Below are 24170 nucleotides of genomic sequence, written 5' to 3'. Positions count from 1 at the left end.
AGGACATAGACTATAGATATCCAGGAATTATTGCTACTGAATTGGAGTTTAGGAGCAAAGCATGGAATGAACATGACCTGGTCCACAAAGTTCCTGAAGTCCTAACAGTGCTGAAGTACAGATGTGGTATTTGCATTAATTTTTAAATTGATCCCTGTAGATTCGACTGGACCAAGGTCAGGGCTCTACGCAGGGCCTGAAATTTTTTCCTGGATGGAATTCGGTATTGCACTGTCCTCATGCTATGCCCGGACTGGTCACTCGCATGTCTAACAGCAGGGCGCCTACTGTCCAATGAAGCTCTGCCATTTGGGAGTTGGATGACACAGGATGGGCCTTGGTGCCTAGAGGGAGCATGGCTTTGGATTTGTGCATACCCGCCTGCATGCTAAAACACTGGTGTACATTGTGTAGAGACCGTAAAGTATGGCGTATTGCATTGTTTACTTTTTTTTCCCCTAAAGTAGTTGTAAAGCCTGACGGTTTTTATACCTACATGCATGCTATAATCTAAAAACCTTCAATATGCAGCTCCCCTTAATACCTACCTGAGCCCAATCCAGCGATGTGCATGAGAGTGGCTGCTGTCCTGGCTCTCTGCCTCCTCATTGGCTCAGAGGCAGCAGCAGGAGCCATTGGCTCTCGCTTCTATCAATTCCAGCCAGTGAGGAGGAAGTGGAGGTGGGGCCAAGCCCTATTCTGTTTGTCTTATGGACACACAGCAGGGCTTGGGAGTGAGCACACACGGCAGGCGGGAGGAGCGCAGAACACCGATGGGAAACTATAGAAGAGGATCTGGGGCTGCACTGTGCTAAACCTTTGCACAGAGCAGGAAAGTATAACCTGATTGTGTGTTTTAATAAAAAAAAAAAAAAAAGCTTTACTATCACTTTAATCTTATTGAAGTGATACAAAATAACACTTCAGTCGACTTTATGCTCTGCAGGGTGTTGCAGTCACATGTAGCGAGGTGCGGTACATAGTCTTTTTAATACAGCACACGGCAACCCACCTCAATGCAATGCTTTAGTGTTAACAGGGCACATAGAAAATAATTTTTCATGCGGCTCCTTTGATTTTTCAGTTGACAATACCCAGCTTGTATTTTGTCTGATTTCTACATAATTTGTCCAAAAATTGTATCCGTTTGTATCTGGTTAAACAAAGATACCTGTGTACATTTTTCAGACCTAGTCAGGTTCACATCAATACATACGATCCACATACACTCCAATAAAGCTGCAGAGAGCTCCCCTTTAATATGACCTTCTGCCACCGCACTGGGCTAGGGCAGGGTGGAAAATGAGGTATGTTTCTAGGAGCAGAATGGTACTTTTTATACAGTAATTGCATTTTTTGTAATGCCCTGTGATCCCATGTTTTCCTCTACAGTAACTTGAACCGATGAGCTCCTGAACATGCTGTTTACTTCAAGATTGTGTGTGAATTTGTCCTTCTAGCTTCTTAGAAACCAAGTCCCAGCTTGTCTCCATCAGCAGCTGGAGGGCCACAGGGTGCCCATGCTTGTCTTAACTTATCAAATTGCACTTTTCTTTGTTATTAACTCTTTGTGCCATAGCTTGTAGATTTTGAGTTAGTTTTTTTTAATCAGAGCCAGTAATATATTTGAAATGTAAAGTCTGTCTTTTAAAAAATATAAATTCTGTATGAGATGGGGGGGATAATAAAATTTCTATATAAAACCATGTTTGTGCGTGTGTCTTTCTATGCAGAAATTGGGGCTAATTTTCTTTTTCTTTAAAGCATTAGAGGCAGTCTGTTCCTTATCAAAGTGATTGTTGGTGAATAAGCTGAATTTTTATTTTGGATACTCAATATGCAAGGTACAAATTTTTTATTTATTTTTTACCCTTCTTAAAGGGGTTGTAAAGGAAAAAAAATGTTTTCATAATAAGCATCCTTTACCTGCAGACATTCCTCTTTTCACTTCCTCATTGTTCGTTTTTGCTCAGAAGTTGCTCTATTTCTTCTCCAGGGATATGCAATTAGCGGACCTCCAGCTGTTGCCAAACTACAAGTCCCATGAAGCATAGCAAGACTCTTGACAGCATCAAACATGACACCCAGAGGCATGATGGGACTTGTAGTTTGGCAACAGCTGGAGGTCCGCTAATTGCATATCCCTGCTCTATTTCTTCTCTGTTCTGTTCACTTCCTGCTTTTCTGATTTTACTGACTACCGTGAAGGGAGGCTTTACTGCGGTGGTCAGTAACGTGCGCACCCCCTCCTGGGAACTACATTTGTGTGGCAGGACGCTCTCTACGTGTTAGAGACTTCAAGGAGGTGTGAATTACTGGGCGTGCCGCAATTCATACTGGGAAATATAGTTCTTACATGAACAAGTGATGCAAACCAGGAAGTGAATGAGAGAACAGAAACTAGAACGCCGGAGGTGATATAGATGAAGGAATATAATAGGTATTTACTCGTTTTTTAACAGAATCATTACACTATTCTGTCTGTCTACCTTGCAGACATTAATTTTAGGCAACATTTTTTTTTCCTTTACAACTCCTTTAAATATGATTGGCTATGTACAGTTAAAGTATATGTAAACTGGATACAGATTTCTGCAGTATGTGTGACACTTTAAAAACTCATAAGTGAGATGATAATGTAAAAATACAGTGCAAAATTAAGGAATATAAAATAACCAGTCCCAATTGTGTAGAAATCCATCCACCAGAATACTGTGTTGAACATTCTTTTAAGACTGGACACTGGAAGCTGCTGGACACTGGGAGAATAGAGCCAGAGGAACCGGCCTCCCTTCCTCCCCTGTAGCCTGCCTCACACACACATTCCGCAGGTCACTTCTCTGGGAAGTGTTTTTTTGCAGCAGTTGTATTGTGGGGTATGTTTGTTCCACTGACTGTTGTTTGAGGATCTGCTGGGGAGGAGATCCGATGGTGTTTGATCGCTCTGTTGCCACATCAGAGCAGTGAGAATTTTTTTTTTTTTTTTGCAGTGCTGGCTCTGAGGGGTTGCTACGTGTTACAGCATCCACACATTTCACCCTACTGGTCAGACATCAATTAAACACATTTCCTCAGTCAACGAACAGTCTCTTTCTTGTTTTTATTAGGGGATTGAATTTGGGGGGGGGGGATGCCCATAGGATGAATAGTACAATAAAAGTAGTTGCGTCACACTTCTGAGTAGAACGAAAGATGGTTGACTCTAAACTTGACTGTCCTTTCCTCAGCACACTACTTAGGAGCACTTCTCTGTCCAACTTTAGTCTCCTGTTGCACCATCAGCACATGACTAGGCCTCACTCTGAATAATCCTAGTGTCCTTTCTTGATAGCCCTTTGCAGGCCAGAGTCTGCAGTACCCCTCTGTGGTAGCAACCGATTTGATTGAGAAGAATAAATGTACTTGATGGACTACTGATCCCAGCAAGTCCAATTGCAAAGCCTGGCTGCAGCGACGTGACCCATACCTCCCACAGTCTCTCCCTCTGGCTCTACATCCAGCTCCCTTGGCATGTCTCTTTCAGAGCTTTCCGACTCGCACCTGTCCTGGATGACTTTACTCCGGACGTGCAGACCAACTGTCCTTTCTGGCTCATGTTCCAGGACACCTCTCCATGGCCATGTAAGGTGAGGCTACCCCCAAGCTTCTGATACTGGGTCAATCTGGACAGGATCCAGTCAACCCACCAGAGCGTGGGAGGAAACCCACGCAGATGGCATCGTGGTTGGGACCCGAACACTCCATCTAGTTCACCCAGCTGTCAATTCCTATCTTCACTACATTCTCCCGGGCTCTTAGCAATGTGGGGTCCCTCAATTGCTCAGTGACAAAATTTTCTCTGTGCACCTCGAGGTCAGCAAACCCTATCGGCCGCTGTTCCTCTTCTGAGGTAGCAGGCTCCTCCCTAGGGACTGGTGTTTCCCCTGCTAATACTGAGAATGGAAACTCAGGAGAATCCTCACAGTTATAGGTTTCTGGAGTAGATAGTTCAGACTCAGAAGAACCACCTACTGGGGAATCTGGGCAGTCCCAGAATTTTGGAAAATCCCTTCCCACAATGGCGTCATGTGGCAGTTTGGGAACTAAACCCACCTGGTGACACAAGTTACCGAGGGAGGTTTCAAAGGAAACCATAGTCACCGGATATTCTCGAGTGTCCCCATGTACACAAACTACAGCCATTTTTCTAGGATGTAAGGTTTTTCCCACCACTAGATCACTTTTCACTAAGGTGACCAGGCTACCTGAATCTTAACAATACCACAACATTTATATCATCTAAGCACATTCTATATAAAGGTTTCTCATTTCCCTTTACTGCAGTGCATGTGGTTGCAAAAAGGGACTGTCGTCTCTCTGTTAAAGTCACACTGCATGGGTTCATCACGCGCTGGGCAAACCGCTGCTACATGTCCCTCTTCTCGGCAACGGTAACAAATCAACCTTCTGGTCCTCTCTTGTGGGATGGGTCTTCCAGGCCGCTCTTGCCAAACATTAGCAGTAGTCCCTATAATTCCTCTAGTTGCTCCTTGGTCCCTCTCTCCACCCCCATCCCTTGATGCAGTCTTGCCTATAGGTGGGGAGGGTCTGGTCTTAAGGTGGAAAGTCTGTGCGTCTCTGGTGGAAGAGGACAAATTCTCTGTTGTTAGGTACCTTTCGACCAGGTCTACAAGTTTGTCTGCGGTTTCTGAACCACCATGGTTCACCCATTTCTGCAGGATGTTAGGAAGAGACCTAAGAAATTTGTCCATGACTACTCGCTCAAAATTTTTTGGTTTGGACAGAGTTTTTCTTAGCCAAATGGATGATATACATCTGCGACCGAGGTGGCTTCTTCAGCTGATAACTCCAATTGTGGACCCGCTGAGCACGAACATCCAGGGTTACACCGAAACATGCCAATATTTCCTCTTTTAATCGATCATAGTTTTTTGCGTCTGCAAGCTCCAAATCAAAATATGCCTTTTGGGCTTCTCCAGATAATAGGGGGGCCACTAGTCCAGCCCACTGTTCTTTAGGCCAACTCTCTCTTTCCGCTGCTCTCTCTTCCGACCCCCCATGTCCTCCTCTGGCCCCTCCTTCAGCCTCCCCATGTCCTCCTCTTGTCCCCCTGTGTCCTCCTTTGGCCTTCCCATGTCCTCCTCCATCCCCCCTGTGTCCTCTAGCTCCCCATGTCCTCTTCCAGGCCCCCTGTGTCCTCCTCTGGCCTCCCCATGTCCTCCTCTGTCCCCCCACCTGTTTTCTCTTCATGCTCTCCTGGTGAGCCTGTTCTTGAGCTGCGTGAGCCTGTTGTTCAGCTGCAAGGCTCCGCTGCAAACCTGCATTTGTCTGCTGTTGATTTGCATTTGCTATAGCCAGCTGTTTCAGTATCTCCTCCATTTTGGGTTTACTTTAACTGCCCGCGGCACTCCACCATGTGTAAGGGGTTAGCTCGGTAGCAGGGTGTGTGACCCCCTGGATGGGCTCACTACACACTGAATTTAAACAGACAGGCAGTCGAAGACGGTTGAAAACAAAGATTTTGGTTTATTCTTCCATCTTGCTGGAAACAAGTGCAAGCATCCAAACAGCATAAACAAAATCAAACATAAAATAAACCCTGGCCACTTGGGGCGTCTACCTTCACCACACAGGAACCTATCTAGGGAGTCTGGCACAGCCTAGTACTGGGCAGACACTGCTGGTCATACAGCAGAAAAACAATAGTCTTTTGATTTTTATCACACAGAAAATCAATCACATCCTCACCTCCTCAGAAGACTTTCAGCTACTCCTCTCTTTCACTCAGAAAGCCTCAGGATGCAGCAATTCAGTGGTAATCCTCTGGATTACTTATAGAGGCCTTAATTGCCTCATTCTGAACAGCTGAAGTTTTTTAACGCCCTTAGACCTTTTCTGGCTACATCTGCAGCCGACGTCTAATAACAATTGGTGTATTGTCTAAACAAGGCAGAAATGTATCTCCCATCTGTGACACCACCCACAGATTTACCTGACTTCCTGTCACACATGACACACACACACGTTAGGGAGATCAGGGGTCCTTCAGCTGTTAGCAGTGTGTTCAGAGGTGCCTGCTGTTTTTCATCCATGGAATGTAAAGTCTTGGGGCACGATTCATTTCTTCCACTGACACCCTTACACCAATGTGCCCCCCCCCCATCTTACACAGCAAGGCAAGAGCTGGGGGTGGAGAAAGTCTGAATGAGGGAAGTTCTGTCCTATGAAATCTGGGGGTGGGGTGAGCACATGATGTCATCCACCAAATATTAAACATGATTATAAAGTGTGGCTCTGCAATGCCAATACACCCCCTAATAGTAGCATATACCATAGATCCCAACTGTCCCTGATTTGGAGGGAGCAATGTCCCTCTGTCCCTCTTTCCTCCTCATTTGTCCCTCATTTTGGTCTGATCTATATAGTTGTATATAAAATGCACTTTTTATCTATCAAAAAGTGTTTTCCAGCCCTAAATCTTTCATCTGATTTCTATATTGCTGCATTTGTAAAGTCCAAAAGTCAATATAAAGGAATAGTAGTGGTAAAAAAAAAAAAATAAGCACTTTTGAGTTTAACCAATCTTTTTTTTGTACAATTCTCCTTTAAGGGGGCGTGACAAGGGGTGTGTCCTATGCCTGCATAATTTTGCTGATAGGTGTCCATTATTCCTATCTTAACAAGTTGGGAGGTATAACATATACATTATACACACTGCACCCATGGATGATTAGCTCCTGGTTGACAGTGGGGGACGATCGGTGTGGTGGGGGGAGGTTCAAGCAATGAGCTCACTGTATAGCTTTCAAAGAAGCAACTGACATCTGCTTCTCCTCCTCCCGTGGCTTTCAGCTGCTTCACTGAAAGCTATACAGGGAGATCCTAGCTTGTACCTCCCCCCGTCACCACACTGATCATCCCCAAATGTCCCCTGTGTCCTCCCCTGGCCCCCCATGTTCTTCTCCGGCTCCCCATGACCTCCTACCCATGTCCGCCTCCAGCTCCCCGATGTCCTCCTTTGGCCCCCCTGTGTCCTCCTCTGGCCCCCCCATGTCCTCTTCCGACCCCCCTATGTCCTCCTCTGGCCCCTCCTGTGTCCTCCTTCAGCCTCCCCATGTCCTTCTCTGGTCCTCCTCTGGCCTCCCCATGTCCTCCTCTGTCCCCCCACCTGTTTTCTCTTCCGGGCCCTCCTCCGGCTCCCCATGTCCTCCCCATGTGCTCTTCCAGCCCCCCTGTGCCCTTCTCTGGTCCCCATGTGTCCTCCCCTGACCCCCCATGTCCTTCTCCAGCCACCCTATGTCCTCCTCGTCGCCCCACTGTGCTGCCAGCTTCCCTCCTCTCCTCCCCCACTGGTTGCTGTGGAGAACTGTCATGATGGAGAGTGGAGAAAGGGGCCAGTAAATATGTGATTTACCGCCCCTTCCTTTTCTGAATTGGACAATTGAATTTCTGAATTCTGATCATTCCTGTGTCATTTGATAACTGAGCATAGTAAACTGTGGGCTAGATTCAGGTAGCTTTGCGCATTGTTACGGTGGCGCAGCGTATGGTATTTCATCTAAAGTCCCAAAACCACTTTTTACCTGGCTATTTAATTGAGAATTATATATCAGACAGGAGGCTCATATCTTATGCATTATCTTTCTTTAATAATGCCCACAGCAGAAATACAACTCTTAGTGAATTTTACAAGAAAAAAACCTTTTTAGAACAAACTACAAGTCCCAGCAGCCCTCTGGATAGGACTGCCAATCACGTGTCAGGTCCGCAGGTATATAAAGGGCTGTCTCTTTGAACTCCTCCTCTTTCTTTCTGCTCACAGCTAGAAATCAGATAAGTACCAAATATATAACGTATCTTCAATTGTCTTAATCTTTTTTTTGGTGGTGCTGGGGATTTTTTTTTTTTTATTCATTCTACTGTGGGGACTCCCCTCTCCCCCTCCCCCCCCCCCGGCACCCCGCAGGTTTCCTCCTGCGTTTTTCTCTTACTGTGTTCAGTTATTTATTTATTTATTTGATTTCATTTTACTTAATTTCACTGTATTCTTATTTTACCTTGATCGATTCTGCGGTTCTGGTTTCCGGTCGGCGCGCACCCCGGTTCAGGTGCGCTCTGGCCGGTCGTTTCGTTTTACCTCACGTGTAGGACGGCGCCATTTTTTGCTTGGCGCCATCCTACTCTCCTTCCCCTCGCCGCGCGCTTTCTCCTCACAGCAGCGCGCCTCTGGGGGCGTGACGATTCGTTCCACCAATCGCGCGGAGGCCCATAGTCCCGCGAGACTACGGCCGCAGGCTCCGGACCTAATGCCTCAAGCACCGCTACGCCAGTGAGTCGGCGAGCGGTGTGCTGAGCGGAGCCCTGGTCAGGTTACTCTGTTTGCTGGGAATTTATTCCCTGCTCGTGTCCTCGTGTATTTAGCATACTGGCTGTCTGTTAGTCCCTGACCTTTCTCCCACAGCCGGATTGTGCTGGCTGGGAAATCTTTTTCCCTGCCCGTTTTATTAACCCCTTGCAGTCTAGCTGGCTATCAGGAAACCTGACATTCTCTCCTGCAGCCAGATTGTGGGGCTATTCTTATCATTAATATTATTACAGTCCTCACTGCCTACATCTTATTGTTACTATTAACTGCTTTTAGTGTATCATGGCTGATGAGAGGAACTCCGGGTCACCAATCATCCCGGCTGGGGCTGAACCCCCTCCTAACGCCCCCATTTTCCTGACCGCTGCCCAAATTCAGGAATTGATGAATCAGTCTGTGCAAGCTGCAATGGCTTCAGCCCCCATAGCGCATGTACCTGCACCTGTCATGCCTGACCCATCAGACTGTGGTGAACCGCCCGTAAAGAAGGGCAAAGCGCCTCAGAAGCGCAAAAATTTCACCATAAATAATGTGCCTCAGGCAGCACCCTCCCCGGTCTGCCGACCCACTACCCTCCCAGACTCCCACCGACCCCTGAGCCTCGGGGAGCAGCATTCGCAGAGGCAACGGTTCGTTAGACGGTCCAAACCGGATTCTTACGTGGATGCATCAGACTCATCCGCGGAATCCGAGGCGCTAGACGCCTATGAGTCTGACGATGAAGACGAGGAATACGGGGGTAGTGGGCATATGGCGCTCCCTGAGGACGCCACCCCTGTAACCCAGGGCGAAACAATACTAGATGCTCGCGGAGAGCCTTTCTTCGACCCAGAAGGGATATCTCACCCCCGATCTGGAGATTGGGCACCTCTCCCAGAGGTCGCCCAATACATACAATACTGGGCTCGCAGGTCCGTGGACAAGGCCAATCGGAACAAATTAAGGGCAGAATGCCCTCGGCCTTGTATTCCTAAAAAGGCAGTAGTTACCCCCGAAGTAGATCCTGTTCTCCTTAGATACCTCACTAAACATGGGAAGTACTCGAAGAAAGGAATCGAAAGATCCTTTCGGTCCATCCAGGATCGTATTCTCGATCTTGTTGGCCCGGTCACAAAAATATTGAATATAGCCGAACAGGCTTCATCTGCAGATAAACCCATTGACCTGGACCAGCTCAGAGGCTGGGCCCAGAGAACGGTATGCCTTTTAGGGAGTGCAAACACTATCTGTTCCACAGAGCGTCGCCGCTCCATTTTAATGAGGCTAGATCCTCAACTGTCTCACCTGGCGGAGTCTGAACCCGGCCCTGCGGCCGAGGGGATGTTGTTATTTGGCGATACACTTATCAAGGACATCAACAAGATGGTTGGACTATATACTAGTCTTGATAAGGCCCAAACGTCCCTAAAAAAGTCAGGGACTCCTAGAATTTTTTCCAAGGCCGGCAGAAACAGGGGCCGCTCTGCCGGCCGTTATTCCGCTAACAGGCAATACTACAGAGCTCCCGCTCAGTACAGCCAGGCTCCTCAACCGTACCCAGTTCCGGTGGCACAGCCAGCACCCTTCTTCCCACCCCGCGGACGCCCCTGGAGGGAGAGGCTATCCCCGCTCCCGACCTACTACCGGTGAGTACAATACATCCGAATTCTTCTCACACTCTTATAGGGGGAAGGTTGAGACATTTTATCCACGCCTGGTCTGCGATTATGGCAGACGCCTGGATACTCAACACTGTGACGGGGTATCGGATAGAGCTATTCTCCCTTCCAGACATGGATATGGTTCCTCATCCTATCCGGTTCTCAACCCTGAACCATACACTCATAGACCAGGAGCTACAAGCCCTTCTGTCCAAACAGGCTGTGGTGGAGGTGGACCCCCTCTCCCCGGGGTTCCTCAGCAACCTCTTCCTAGTCAGGAAAAAGGACGGCGGCTATCGCCCGGTTATAAACCTAAGAACCCTCAATCAACATGTCGTTTACCGGCATTTCAAAATGGAGGGGATCCATTGCCTTCAGGATCTCCTACGTCCCGGGGACTGGTTAGTAAAGGTAGACTTGAAGGACGCCTACCTTACGGTCCCTATTCATCCTACCTCCCAGCACTTCCTACGCTTCCTTTGGAGAGACAGGATGTGGCAATTTACTTGCCTTCCCTTCGGTCTCTCGTCCGCCCCATGGTGTTTCACCAAGTTATTGAAGCCAGTAGTGGCGGCACTACGGAGCAGAGGAGTACGGTTGATCATTTACCTGGATGACCTACTCATCATGGCTCGATCCTATCACCAGGCCAACAAACATGCCTCCTGGACCGTCAAATTGCTCCAGGAGCTGGGGTTTGTCATAAACCACGAAAAGTCTATCCTGGTTCCATCCCAGGAGATGGAATTCTTGGGATTCTTGGTGGACACCAAACGCACTGTCCTCCGCCTACCCAAAACCAAATTGGCTACCATCCGCAAGGAGATTCGGACCGTGTTGCACAAACGAGTGTCCTTACGCGGTTTGGCACGTTTAGTGGGACTTCTATCGGCCTCAATCCAAGCCATCTTTCCAGCACCTCTCCACTATCGAGCCCTTCAGAGGCTCAAGGCTCTTCATCTACGCCAGGGACTTCGCTATGCAGACGAAGTGCCACTAGATGCGGAAGCAGTGGAGGAACTACGTTGGTGGTTACATCATGCCGTCGAATGGAACGGCAAAACCATATTCAGTTCCAATCCGGATTATATCATAGAATTGGACGCGAGCCGTCATGGCTGGGGTGCTCGGTGCGGACCCTCATCCACAGGAGGGACCTGGTCCGCAGAGGAGTCTCTCCTCCACATCAATACCTTGGAACTCCTAGCGGCTTTCTTGGCCGTCAGGAGTCTTCTTCCGAACATGTCCAACTGCTGTGTGTTATTGCGCATGGACAATGTAACCGCAGTGCAATATGTCAACCGCTTGGGGGGCTCCAGATCCAGAGCCCTAGCGGATCTAGCAAGAGACTTTTGGCACTTCTGCCTGGAACGCAACATCGTTCCCATAGCGGAATACATCGCAGGCACCTCAAACCTGGTAGAGGATTGGAATTCCCGCTACCTTACCGACTCCAGCGACTGGCGACTGGATCGATCGGTATTCCTCTCCCTGGTTCGCCTGTGGGGTCCATTCTATATGGACCTGTTCGCCTCCCACCTCAATCATCAGCTCCCACACTTTTACAGCTGGAGGCCGGGTCCGGAGGCCCTGGCGATAGACGCCCTTCGTCAGACCTGGCCACAGGGGACGCATTACGCGTTCCCTCCCTTCTCGATGATCCTCAGGGTTCTCCTACACATTGCGAACCTGAGAGCCGCGGTCGTGCTGATCACTCCGTGGTGGCCGACACAGCCGTGGTTTCCCCTCCTACTGGGGATGACGGTAGACTTCCCCAGACTAATTCCTCACTTCCCTCATCTCCTATCCAACCCGAGCGGGGATCTCCATCCCCTGATTGTGGATCACAACCTACATCTCCTCGCATGGTTGGTCTCGGGGTGCCGGACGCGGATAGCGACCTTTCACGAACAGCTAGGGACCTCCTCGCACTGACCTGGGCCCCCGGGACTAGACAGATTAATCCCGTTCAGGCGCCTGTGCCGGTAATAGCCAATTACCTGGCGGACTCTTTTGAATCCGGGAAATCCTATAGCTCCATCAACGTTTACCGCTCTGCGATTTCAGCTTACCACTCTCCAGTAGATTCGCTTCCCGTCGGTAAACACCCATTGGTGTGCCGCCTATTACGACGCGTAAAATTCACCCGCCCTCCACGTCCTAAGTATCAGAACACTTGGGACGTAACTAAGGTGTTAACCATGTTCTCGGAATGGGCAGACAATGACGCTCTCCCGCTAAAGTTACTGTCTTTTAAACTCACAGTTCTCTTATGCCTGATTTCCATCAAGCGTGTTTCTGACGTCAAGGCCTTGGATATCTCCAGGCGTCAATTTTCGCCACAGGGGGTTAAATTCTCTGTCGTTCGTAGGACAAAAACGGGAATCCAATCGGTTTTCTATCCGTTTTTTCCCGCACACCCTCGCCTGTGTGTTGTTCGCTGTCTACAGACGTATGAGTCACAGACAGCCTTGCTGCGGTCATCGCAATTCTCCCAACTCCTCATCTCCCACGTTCGCCCTCATCACCCAGTGTCTTCGGCTACGTTAGCCAGATGGGTGAGATGCACCATGGACATGGCAGGGATTGACGTTTCCCTGTTCGGTGCCCACTCCTCCAGGGGTGCGATGGCTACCAAGGTGGTCATCTCTGGAGGCTCGCTGTCGGATCTACTGATGGCGGCAGACTGGTCTTCCGAGACCACCTTCCGCCAATTCTACTTTAGACCGGAGGAACACATATCTATGTCGGTTCTGTGATTTATGATGTGATAAATCTTGTTAGTTGTCTTTATTATTTTTACATATGCTCATACATAGCTTTGAACTTGCATAAGATATGAGCCTCCTGTCTGATATATAATTCGAGATTTTCCTAGCTTGTGACGGAAAATATTAGTTATATGAAGACAGGAGGCGATTATCTTCCCACCCGACCCAACCCTGTCATGGTTGTTTTTTTTTTTCTTTTGTTCCAGGTTATTGAGGCTGAAAGTCTTCCGGAGTTGTCTTCATTGTTATTCCCCGTTGGGATGTCTACCTGTTCGGCCCACTGGGTCCGGTTCATCGATGGTCGGAAGAATAGTTCGAGCTGAGTTCCAGTTTTCCAGGTTCAGGCTAGTTCGCTCCAAGAAAGAGGAGGAGTTCAAAGAGACAGCCCTTTATATACCTGCGGACCTGACACGTGATTCGCAGTCCTATCCAGAGGGCTGCTGGGACTTGTAGTTTGTTCTAAAAAGGTTTTTTTCTTGTAAAATTCACTAAGAGTTGTATTTCTGCTGTGGGCATTATTAAAGAAAGATAATGCATAAGATAATCGCCTCCTGTCTTCATATTACTAATATTTTCCATCACAAGCTAGGAAAATCTCGAACTACAAGCTGATAGCCACAAAGGATGTTGGAACATGTAGTTTGTTCACACACAGAGCTGTGTGAGTGAATGACGTGGCCGTGTGGGCGGAGCTGTTTTTAAAGCGGAGCTCCACCAAGAAAAACATTTTGAAAATTCTGCAAAAAAAAAAATGTATTATTAATTTTTTTTATACATACCTGAAGTGCCTGTTGCTAGACAGATCGTCCTAATCTGCCACTTCCCGATCCGCGGTCCGTCTTCTTTCTTCTGCTCCTTGGCATGCCCTCTGGGGAATGGGGGAGTGGTGTCTTCTGGGACCTTGTGTGTGTCCCAGGAGACATCATCCATTCACGTTGCGCCACGCGGCTTGTGCATGCGCAGTAGGAAATCGGGCAGTGAAGCCACAAGGCTTCACTTCCTGATTCCCTCACCAAGGATGGCGACGGGGCAGCCGAGACCCGAGCGTTTGCTCGGCTTTGGCTGCCGTCATCGCGGGCACCCTGGACAGGTAAGTTTCCCTGTTAAAAGTCAGCAGCTACAGTGTTAGTAGCTGCTGACTTTTAATTTATTAATTTTTTTAAACCAGACCTCCGCTTTAAGAAGCAACAGCTAGTACGGGGACCTTCTCCCCATACTGCTGCCACAAGGAGAAAAGGGAACACCGAGTGGCTGCAGAAGTGGGAACGTGTTACATGTTCCACCCAAAAAATGGGTAAAACATAGAGCATGTTTCCAAAAGTGAACTTATCCTTTAAGATTTTTTACATTGTGACAATACTTCTTTAATGACCCCAGAGGTTTTTAATGAAGAGCGATTGGCTTAGATTGCACACAAAGGTTAGACATTTGTCCCTCACTTCCAGGATACAGAGTTGAATCTATTAAACAAAAATAATTGTTTAAGGTAATTCTTTATTATAAAATACTAGGGCTGTGCAAATTAACTTTTAATTAATCGATTAATCTTTAATTTTTTTGATCGATCAAAATCTTTTTGATCGATCAAAATTCTTTTGATTGGTACTCGCCTCTCCGCCGGCTTCTGGGCCTTCAGAGAGTTCCGTCGGAGATCCAGTAATGTCACAGACACTGGCGGGGCTTGCCGTGTCCATCTGAAGGGCTCCTTTGCTGTGCCTTCATATCTGCATCCTGGCGGGACCTTACTATCTGCCACACGCAAGGGCTGTTACACTTCCCTCCATCTCAACCTGGGATTCTACAACCATCCACTGGGAGTTGTGATAGTTCCCTTCATGGCACATCTACATGCCGACAGACTGATGTTAACCTCTCCTCATCTAGATTCAGCAGTGGTATCGTTGTACACATTTTTATACCAGTATCATACTTAGCTACATGTTTTTATGACTGCTTTTGGTACCGTTTGGTATTACTCGCACCATTTTTACAGTTTATGTCACTACATCGATTTTATCTCCAGTGCAATATTTATTTTGTTACCTACTTGAAGACTATAAAAGTTTTAATGCTATTCCCATCGAGTGCTGCCTTTGTGTGTTTTTTGTACCCTGCTATCCATTTTTCCAGTGGTTGGTAGCTGCACTGGGAATCAGCCTGCAAGGAGATCAGCTAAAAGTAGTTGGATCTGTATGTGCGTTATAATTAATCGAAATTAGTCAATTAATCGATTAAAAAACAATGATTAATCGAACAGAAACATTTTGATCAGTAACAACCCTATAAAATACTCATTGTATGGGAATGTGGAACTTCAGTAATTTTTTCATCTTTCCATCTATTAAATCTTCTGCCCTTGTTGTTTTAACTTTGGATAGTAAAACTTTTTTTGCTGCCAGTAAATACCCTATACAGTCCACTTCCTGTTTATTGTCTGGAAAAAAAGCCTAGGCTTATGACATCATGCACAACTCTCTCTCTCTCTCTCTCTCTCTCTCTCTCTCTCTCTCTCTCTCTCTCACTCTCCTGAGAGTTTGTCAGAAAGGACAGCTCTGCAGCCAATGAGAGCTGCAGAGCTTAAAGGGTTTGTAAAGGATTTTTTACCTTAAGGCCCCTTTCACATTGAGGAGTTTTTCAGGCGGTACAGCGCTAGAAATAGCGCTGCTATCCCGCCTGAAAAACTCCTTCATTGCAGACTCAATGTGAAAGCCGGAGGGCTTTCACACTGAGGCGATGCGCTGGCGGGAGACAAAAAAATCTCCTGTCAGCAGCATCTTTGGAGCGGTGAGAGGAGCGGCATGTATACCGCTCCTTCACTGCTCCTTCCCATTGAAAACAATGGGAAACTGCAGCAATACCGCCCGCAATGCGCCTCTATAGAGGCGCATTGCGGGCGGTATTAACCCTTTATCGGCCGCTAGCGGGGGTTAATACCGCACCGCTAGCGGCTGATTCCCGCGGCAATCCTGGCGGTATAGCACCGCTATTTTCAGCTGCTTTTTACCGCCACAGCGGCTCCCGCCCCAGTCTGAAAGGGGCCTAATGCAGTGCTGTTTTCATGTCCTCATTGTTCGTTTTTGCTCTCAAGTTGCTGTAATTCTTCTCTGATCTCCACACTTCCTGGTTGTCTGTTTCCTGATAACCACAGTACTGGGAGCTTTCTCTCTGGTCACTAATCAAGGAGGTGTGATTACTGTGTGTCTAAAACCCCACAGCACCAATCAGTTTTGTTTTCCAAACCATCACTGCCCTGTATTGGCTCTTTGGCTCTGTACAGCAGAGGCAGGAAACAACATGCAAAAACGAAACTAGAAACTACAGGTACATTATATGATTGATTTTTATCTATTTTTAATCGTTTTTAAAAGGAATCAGTTAACTATTATATCTCTATACCCTGTAAACAGTCATTTCAGCAAAAACATTTTTTTTTATTTACAACTTCTTTAACCACTTCCCGACCTCCTCATGTACATTTACGTCAGCAGAATGGCACGGACAGGCACATGTACGTACCTGTACGTCCTCTGCTAGACGTGGGTGGGGGGTCCGATCGGGACCCCCCCGGTACATGCGGAGGTCGGGTCCGCTCGGGGAGCGATCCGGGACGACGGCGCGGCTATTTGTTTTTAGCCGCTCCGTCGCGATCGCTCCCCGGAGCTGAAGAGCGGGGAGAGCCGTGTGTAAACACGGCTTCCCCGTGCTTCACTGTGGCGGCGCATCGATCGAGTGATCCCTTATATAGGGAAGACTCGATCGATGGTGTCAGTCCTACAGCCACACCCCCCTACACTAGTAAACACACACACAGTGATCCCTAAACGTTACAGCGCCCCCTGTGTTTAACTCCCAAACTGCAACTGTCATTTTCACAATAAAGAATGCAATTTAAATGCATTTTTCGCTGTGAAAATGACAATGGTCCCAAAAATGTGTCAAAATTGTCCGAAGTGTCCGCCATAATGTCGCAGTCACGAAAAAAAACGCTGATCGCCGCCATTAGTAGTTAAAAAAATAAAATAAATAAAAATGCAAAAAAACTATCCCCTATTTTGTAAACGCTATAAATTTTGCGCAAACCAACCGATAAACGATTATTGCGATTTTTTTACCAAAAATAGGTAGAAGAATACGTATCGGCCTAAACTGAGGAAAAAAAAATGTATATATGTTTTTGGGGGATATTTATTACAGCAAAAAGTAAAAAATATTGAATTTTTTTCAAAATTGTCGCTCTATTTTTGTTTATAGCGCAAAAAATAAAAACCGCAGAGGTGATCAAATACCACCAAAAGAAAGCTCTATTTGTGGGGAAAAAAGGACGCCAATTTTGTTTGGGAGCCACGTCGCACGACCGCGCAATTGTCTGTTAAAGCGACGCAGTCCCGAACTGTAAAAACCCCTTGGGTCTTTAGGCAGCAATATGGTCCGGGGCTTAAGTGGTTAAGGTGTGCCTCTGTGTGTCTGTGTAAATCCAGGAAGTGAACAGGCAGCAGCTTCAGCTGCCCACAGTTAAAATGGCTGCAGCCAGACTCAGTGGTGGGAGATTTCTGCAGCATATTTGGCAAGTACAGAATCACAGTATAAATAAGATAATATGCAAAGTGGTTGGAGGGAAGCTTCAGAATGGCAAAGATGTTTTTATTACAAATTATATGAGCAGACTGCAGTTCCTCTTTAAGTGGTCAATGAACTGTCTAAAAAAAAATCAGGTGATTTTTTATATATATATATATATATACACACACACAAATGGAACATTGTGACACTTCATCACACATAAAAAGATATGATCTCATTACCCTTAGCATTTATCAGGAACTAACAAAATAACAGTACAGGAAATGCAGTATCACTTCATCTTAAAAGTAGTCTTATTACAGAAATAGGAGGCAGTTTAAACAAATTTATTTGCACTATGCAAACATTTCCAATTTTATAAGGCAATCAAACATTTCTAATATTTGGTAGTGGAAGTGGATGGATGATAAAAACACAACACCTTCATCTTTGTTTTAGACGGGTGTATATTTACAAGAATGTTGTGTGACTTCCTTGTTTCCAATCAGTAGGTAGATGGCTTTCTCTGCTGCTGCCTGGATCACACCATGCAGATCCTAGCTGCAGTTATCAAGGACTTTGTGGTGGATCTTTGTGGGTTCGGATGTTTGAACTAAGAGGCATTCTGTTGATTTATTCTGCCATTTGGACATCCCTGGTCTTAACATGTTTGGCTATTGATAACGAAATTTTAAGAAATCCAGAAGACAATGGGGCAGCTGATTATTGCATACCAGGATACACAGTATGATAACAAAACTCATTTCACTTTCTACTCCGAATTTAACAAAACTTTGGCAGTGAAAGTGGTGGAGACCTTTTTCTTGTGTTTGGTCTTTGTATTCTCCTGGCTCACCAATGTCTGCGCCATAGTGTTGCTGATTCGAAAGAAGAGACTGGTCACTTCCAATTGTTTTGTGTTGAACCTTTTCTGCTCCGATTTGCTCTTCGTCACCATGATTCCTTTCATCTTGGTTGTCCGCTGGACAGAGAATTGGATCCTGGGGGACTTTGTATGTCACCTGCTGTTCTATGTCATATGCCTCAGTGGCTGTGTCATCCTGATCTCATTGTCTGCTGTCAGCCTGGAGAGGATGATCTGTATCATGAAGATGACGCAGACAACTACATGTAATGTGAAGGTGGTGGTGATGGGACTGGTGATAATCTGGGGGTTCTCCGCCATGACCGCCTTACCTCTATGCTTATTTTTCAAGGTGGTTGAAATTGACATGGTGAGTCACTTTTATTTTACATTATTTGATATATTAAAGAAGAATTATAACAATTGTTTACTCAATGTTGTTCCCCTTGGCACAATGTACATATAGTACTTTGTCCTATCTTCCTAGGTGCCCTGTCAGGGCCGTCTTTAAGGCAGGGCAAAAGGGAAAGCTGCCCTGGGCCCTGTGATTGTTGTGGGGCCCAAACCAGCTGCCTCATACTTGCCAACTGTCCCAGTTTAAAATCCCTTGTTCCTTGAAGTTTTTGTCCTGTGCTGTGTCCTGATATCTCAGTGTGAAGTGCTGCTACTAATGCTGCCCAGCTCTGCCCTCCTATTGCTGTGTACAGATTACTCACCTGCTGACCCTGGGTTTACATGGAAAAAAACACCATTCATATGTAAAAAAACTGGAGCATGCCCCTCTGCAGTGAAGAGATGATGTGCTGTAACCTCTAGTAACCAATCAGTGAGCAGTATTACTGGACAGTAACCTCTAGCAACCAATCAACAAGAAGAAATCATGTGTTGTAACCTCTAGCAACTAATCAGTGAGCCGTAATGTGTGCGGTAACCTCTAGCACCCAATCAGTGAGCAGTATTACTGTACAGTAACCTCTAGCAACCAATCAACAAGAGGAAATCATGTGCTGTAACCTCTAGCAACTAATCAGTGAGCCGTAATGTGTGCGGTAACCTCTAGCACCCAATCAGTGAGCAGTATTACTGTACAGTAACCTCTAGCAACCAATCAACAAGAGGAAATCATGTGCTGTAACCTCTAGCAACTAATCAGTGAGCCGTAATGTGTGCTGTAACCTCTAGCAACCAGTCAGTAAGTTGTAATGATACGCTGTAACTTCTGGCAACCAATCGCAATCACAGCCCGATCTGATACAGGAGACTGATTTTAAGTCTAGCTGATATTTATTGTATGTCTCAGAGCAGGTGGAGAGCAAAATTGTATTGGGGGGCCCCAAGATTTTTTTTGCCCAGGGTCCAATCAACAATAAAGATGTCCCTGTGCCCTGTAATGCTATTTGTAATTTTGGACCGGCTGTGCTCCCTTTCGTTGCCCAACACAAACACCAACACAAGTAATGCATGTTTGCCTAAATTCCCTCTGCATTCCTCTTGACTGAATTTCCACCTTAATTACCTATATATATTCCATTGGGATAAACTAATACATCTTGCTTGGTGCCACAATGAAATAACTTCCAGAGGAACCTTTGAAATAATTTTAAGGTTTTGGTGAACCCCTGCAAAAAAATTGTATCCAAAGCTCATGATATATTTGCAAGAACAGTAAGTTGTTATTGTATTAATTTTAATAATAATAAAAATAATTGGCATACCTAGAATGTTTGACACCCAATGGAATACTTTTTCAACACCCCCGCTCTACATGATAACATGATTTTCAGTTATGATCATGATTTTCCAATAAAATGTACCATACTGTATATACTCGAGTATAAGCCAAGTTGTTTAGCCCTTTTCTTGGGCTGAAAATGACCCCCTCTGCTTATACTCGAGTCAGCGTACCTGAGTCCATTGCCGCCTGACCTCACCATGCCCATTGCAGAATCAGATCTGTGTACCTGAGTCCGTGACGTATTCAGACGGCGGCCGTGCAGTTTTAAAAATTTGCGCTCCTTGTGCTGTTCCGTGATAGGCGGAACACTCGGTTTCCCAGCAAACACTGTGTTCAGTGTTCCGTCTATCACGATCACCCTCTCGTCCATCACGAACAAGAGGGCGATCGTGATAGGCGGAACACTCAGTTTCCCAGAAAACATTGTGTTCAGTCTATTACGCTCACCCTCTTGTTCGTGATAGACGAGAGGGCGATCGTGATAGGCGGAACACTGAACACACGTGTTTGCTGGGAAACCGAGTGTTCCGCCTATCACGGAACAGCACAAGGAGGAGCGCAAGTTTTTAAAACTGCACGGCCACCGTCTGAATATGTCACGGACTCGGGTACACAGATCGTATTCTGCAATGGGCACGGTGAGGTCAGGCTGCAAAAGTAACGGGACCTGCCGGGGGAACCAACTGGATCCTGCCATGGTCGAGTTGAAGAGCTGCAATGGGCACAGTGAGGTCAGGCTGCAAATGGGCACAGTGAGGTCAGGCTGCAAAAGGGCCAGAGTGAGGTCATGTCAGGCTGCAAATGGGCAGAGTGAGGTCAGACTGCAAATGGGCAGAGTGAGGTCAGACTGCAAATGGGCAGAGTGAGGTCAGACTGCAAATGGGCAGAGTGAGGTCAGGCTGCAAATGGGCAGAGTGAGGTCAGGCTGCAAATGGGCAGAGTGAGGCCAGGCTGCAAATGGGCACAGTGAGGTCAGGCTGCAAATGGGCACAGTGAGGTCAGGCTGCAAATGGGCACAGTGAGGTCAGGCTGCAAATGGGCACAGTGAAGTCAGGCTGCAAATGGGCACAATGAGGTCAGGCTGCAAATGGGCAGAGTGAAGCTACACATGGGCATTGTTGATCCTCTTTTCAGCTTACAGTAGCTTCTGCATTCTTACCCTCGGCATATACTCGAGTCAATACATTTTCCCATTTTTTTGTGGTAAAATTAGGTGCCTCAGCTTATACTCGAGTATATAAGGTATTTATAATATCCGCCAGAAAAGAAGCACATATAGACCCTTACTTACCTTGTCACTGTAGAAATGTCTCCTTACATTAGTGTTCAGTAAAGGGTTATCTTACATTAGTGGCCAGTGGTAGAAGTGTCCTCTTACATTGGTGGTCAGTGGTAGATGTGTCCTTTTACATTGGTGATCAGTGGGAGAAGGGCATCCTTAAAGTGGTTGTTAAGTCACTATATACTTTTTATCTAATCTTCTCTTTCAAAATCCTGTGTGCCCCTGTATGTGTGAGTTTTATATAAGAAATTCCATCTATATCTTATGTCAGAGTGCCTCTCGGTGCTCACGTGACTGGCTGCCTCTCTCCTCTCTCCATCTGACAGCTGAAGTGGGAGGGGCTGAGAATCCCTCTGTGATGTCAGTCAGGAGGAGAGAGGCGGCCGGTCAAGCGCCACTCTGATATAAGGTATAGACGGCATTTTTTATATTAAAATGCACACACACGGGCACACAGGATTAGGAAAACAGAGAGATTATATAAAAATGTAAATGTTATTTTAGCCGCAAGAGAGGAGGGGTGGACACAGTCACTTGCTGACAGACAGGGAAGGGATGGGGGAAAGGAGGACTGAGCGGATGACGGAGGCACGTAAACTGACCATGGTGTAAGGACTCAGCGGCCATGATAAACCGTGGTCAGTTTACAGGGGGAGATCAGAACCAGGCAGGATCAGCCAGGTATTTCAGGTGATACAAGAGGCCAAATGACACAGCACAAGCACTGCGATCAGTATAAATGAATGGACATTTAACATAGGAATGGACAATTATATTGGGAGGCAGCAGTTCTGGTGTCGAGACACAAATATAAAACAAGCAGAAAAAAGGGGGGGTTAGAACTGCGCCATGGCACCCTGACTTCGTAAGTTATAAAGTCAATGTAATAGATTAACCCTCCAGGGGTTTAACTGAAAAAAGTCTATATTATCCAATCAGTTCACAATCCTGATGTATGGGATGATTAATTCCACCGTGATGGTCAGCAAACTAGTAGCAGTGAAGCCCACCACCAGACTCACAGGCAGCTTACCAGATGGATAATTTAAAACCGCAGTCGACTGTGACCCAGCCGGGGCCTTTGGGGGGGGGAAATTGACCCCTTCCTGGATGTAACACTGGCTCCCCAGAGCCTTCCACAGAGACCGCAGGGTGTGTGGGGAACAAACCAACGTGATTCACAGCACACTTGTAGAAGTGAGAACCCACCACCGGTATTGTAAGCAGCTTACCAGATTAAAGATATTAGACAGCAGTCGGCTGTGACCCAGCCGTGGCCTTTGGGGAGGTTCCACTCCCTGATAAGAGATCGCCACTTATATCCTCGATTAATAGCCAAGAACGCCACCGCACATTTAAAAATAAAACAGCAAATATAGTGTAATTCCGTAGGATGAGGGTTTATTAAAACAATAAAAGAAAGAAAATTACTCACACTTAATGAGATACAAACAAGCGTTTAAAATTGCCGGCCGGCATGTGTACAGAGCGGAGCCCTTCCTCCAAGCGTGATGACGTCACCGCACGTCCTCCCAGACGCGTTTCGTCATTGGACGTTGTCAATGGACCAGTTTCAGCAGACATGTTCGGTCGTGTGTAGGCCCGACCGGACAATTGTCCGGCGGATCGGACAGTTTCCAGCGGACAAATGTTTCTTAGCATGCTAAGAAACCTGTCCGCTGGAACCATGTCCGTCGGACATGTTCGGTCGTCTGTACAGACTCACCGGACATGTCCGACTGGCCGCCATCCCTCACATGCGTCGTACTGATTCGACGCATGCGTGGAAGCTTTGAACTTCCAGGGCCGCCCACGTCGCCGCGTCATCGTCGTGGCGACGGCGCGGCCATGTCCCCGCGTATTGTTTAAGTCCTGGTTCACATACTGTTAGGTCCAGACTCCATATATATCTGGACACAGGCACAATTTTCGTTTTTTGTCAGGTATTTACCTAAACATATTCAAGCTATAGTTTTATAATGGATATGGGCTAAACGTAAAACACTCTCAGGTTTAATTTGAGGGTATGTACATCCAAATCGGACGAGGGTTTAGGAATTACTGCTCTTGAGAATAGCCATCCCCCTTTTTTCAAGGGTCCAAAAGTAATCAGTAATTGAATCAAAAGCTGTTTCATGGCCAGGTGTGAGCTATTCCTTTTGTTTTTTCTTCATCAATTAAGCAGGTAAAAGGTCTGGAGTTGATTCTAAAGCAGGCCATACATGGTCGAATTTCGAACAATTTTTTTTTTCAAAATCAGAAAGTTCGTTTTTTTTGTGATCCGAAGATGCCACCATTGATTTTCGAAATTCGGCCGACAAAACCTTCATGTTGCCGGGAATATTCTTTTCTTGCACATGCGCATTTTTTTTTCTATTACATTTCTCGCATGAATCTGCCATCATTGATCAGAAAATCATTCGTTTTTCCAAAAAAATTCAACATGTCGGATTTCTCAAATTTGTTTGCCGCACGAAAATCGGCTGTTACTGCAGCCCACTAACGGTGCGAAATTTGTACGAAAAATCTTTGATGCGATTTTCAAAAGAAATTTCTTTCGAAATTGAAATCTATTGATGTGAACTTACATCATGCGTTTCAAGGAGCTGTCCATGCAAGTGAAACAAGCTTCAAAAATGGAAAAAAAATAATCCATCAGTGAGATAGCAGCAACATTAGGAGTAGCCAAATCAACATTTTGGTACATTCTGAGGGGAAAAAAACACACTAATGAGTTCAGCAACATAAAAAAGCCTGGGCGTTCACGGAAGACAACGGTGGTGGTAAAAAAAAAAACATTCACAACATCCAGACAAGTAAAGGACAATCTACAGGAGGTGGGCATGTCATTGTCAAAGTCTACAATCAAGAGAAGACTTCACGAGAGCAAATACAGAGGGTACACCACAAGGTGTAAACCATTAATAAGCCTGAAGAGTAAAAAAGCCAGAT

The 24170-nt window shown here is 46.3% G+C and overlaps 1 protein-coding gene across 1 annotated transcript in view; it reads left to right on the top strand.

Moving 5' to 3' along the window:
* Positions 1 to 17586: 17586 nt before the first annotated feature.
* The window catches only part of FFAR4 (free fatty acid receptor 4), a 43197-nt gene continuing 36613 nt past the window's right edge, over positions 17587 to 24170 (top strand). Inside the window, exon 1 of the mRNA XM_040361772.1 lies at positions 17587 to 18571. Within this exon, the coding sequence (XP_040217706.1) occupies positions 18047 to 18571 (525 nt within the window). The 5' untranslated portion in view covers positions 17587 to 18046. The remainder of the gene's footprint in view (positions 18572 to 24170) is intronic.

This window comes from Rana temporaria, chromosome 8, assembly GCF_905171775.1.
Source record: "Rana temporaria chromosome 8, aRanTem1.1, whole genome shotgun sequence".
Lineage (NCBI taxonomy): Eukaryota > Metazoa > Chordata > Amphibia > Anura > Ranidae > Rana > Rana temporaria.
Note: the sequence above shows the minus strand (reverse complement) of the source record. Positions and strands in the feature narration are given on the sequence as shown.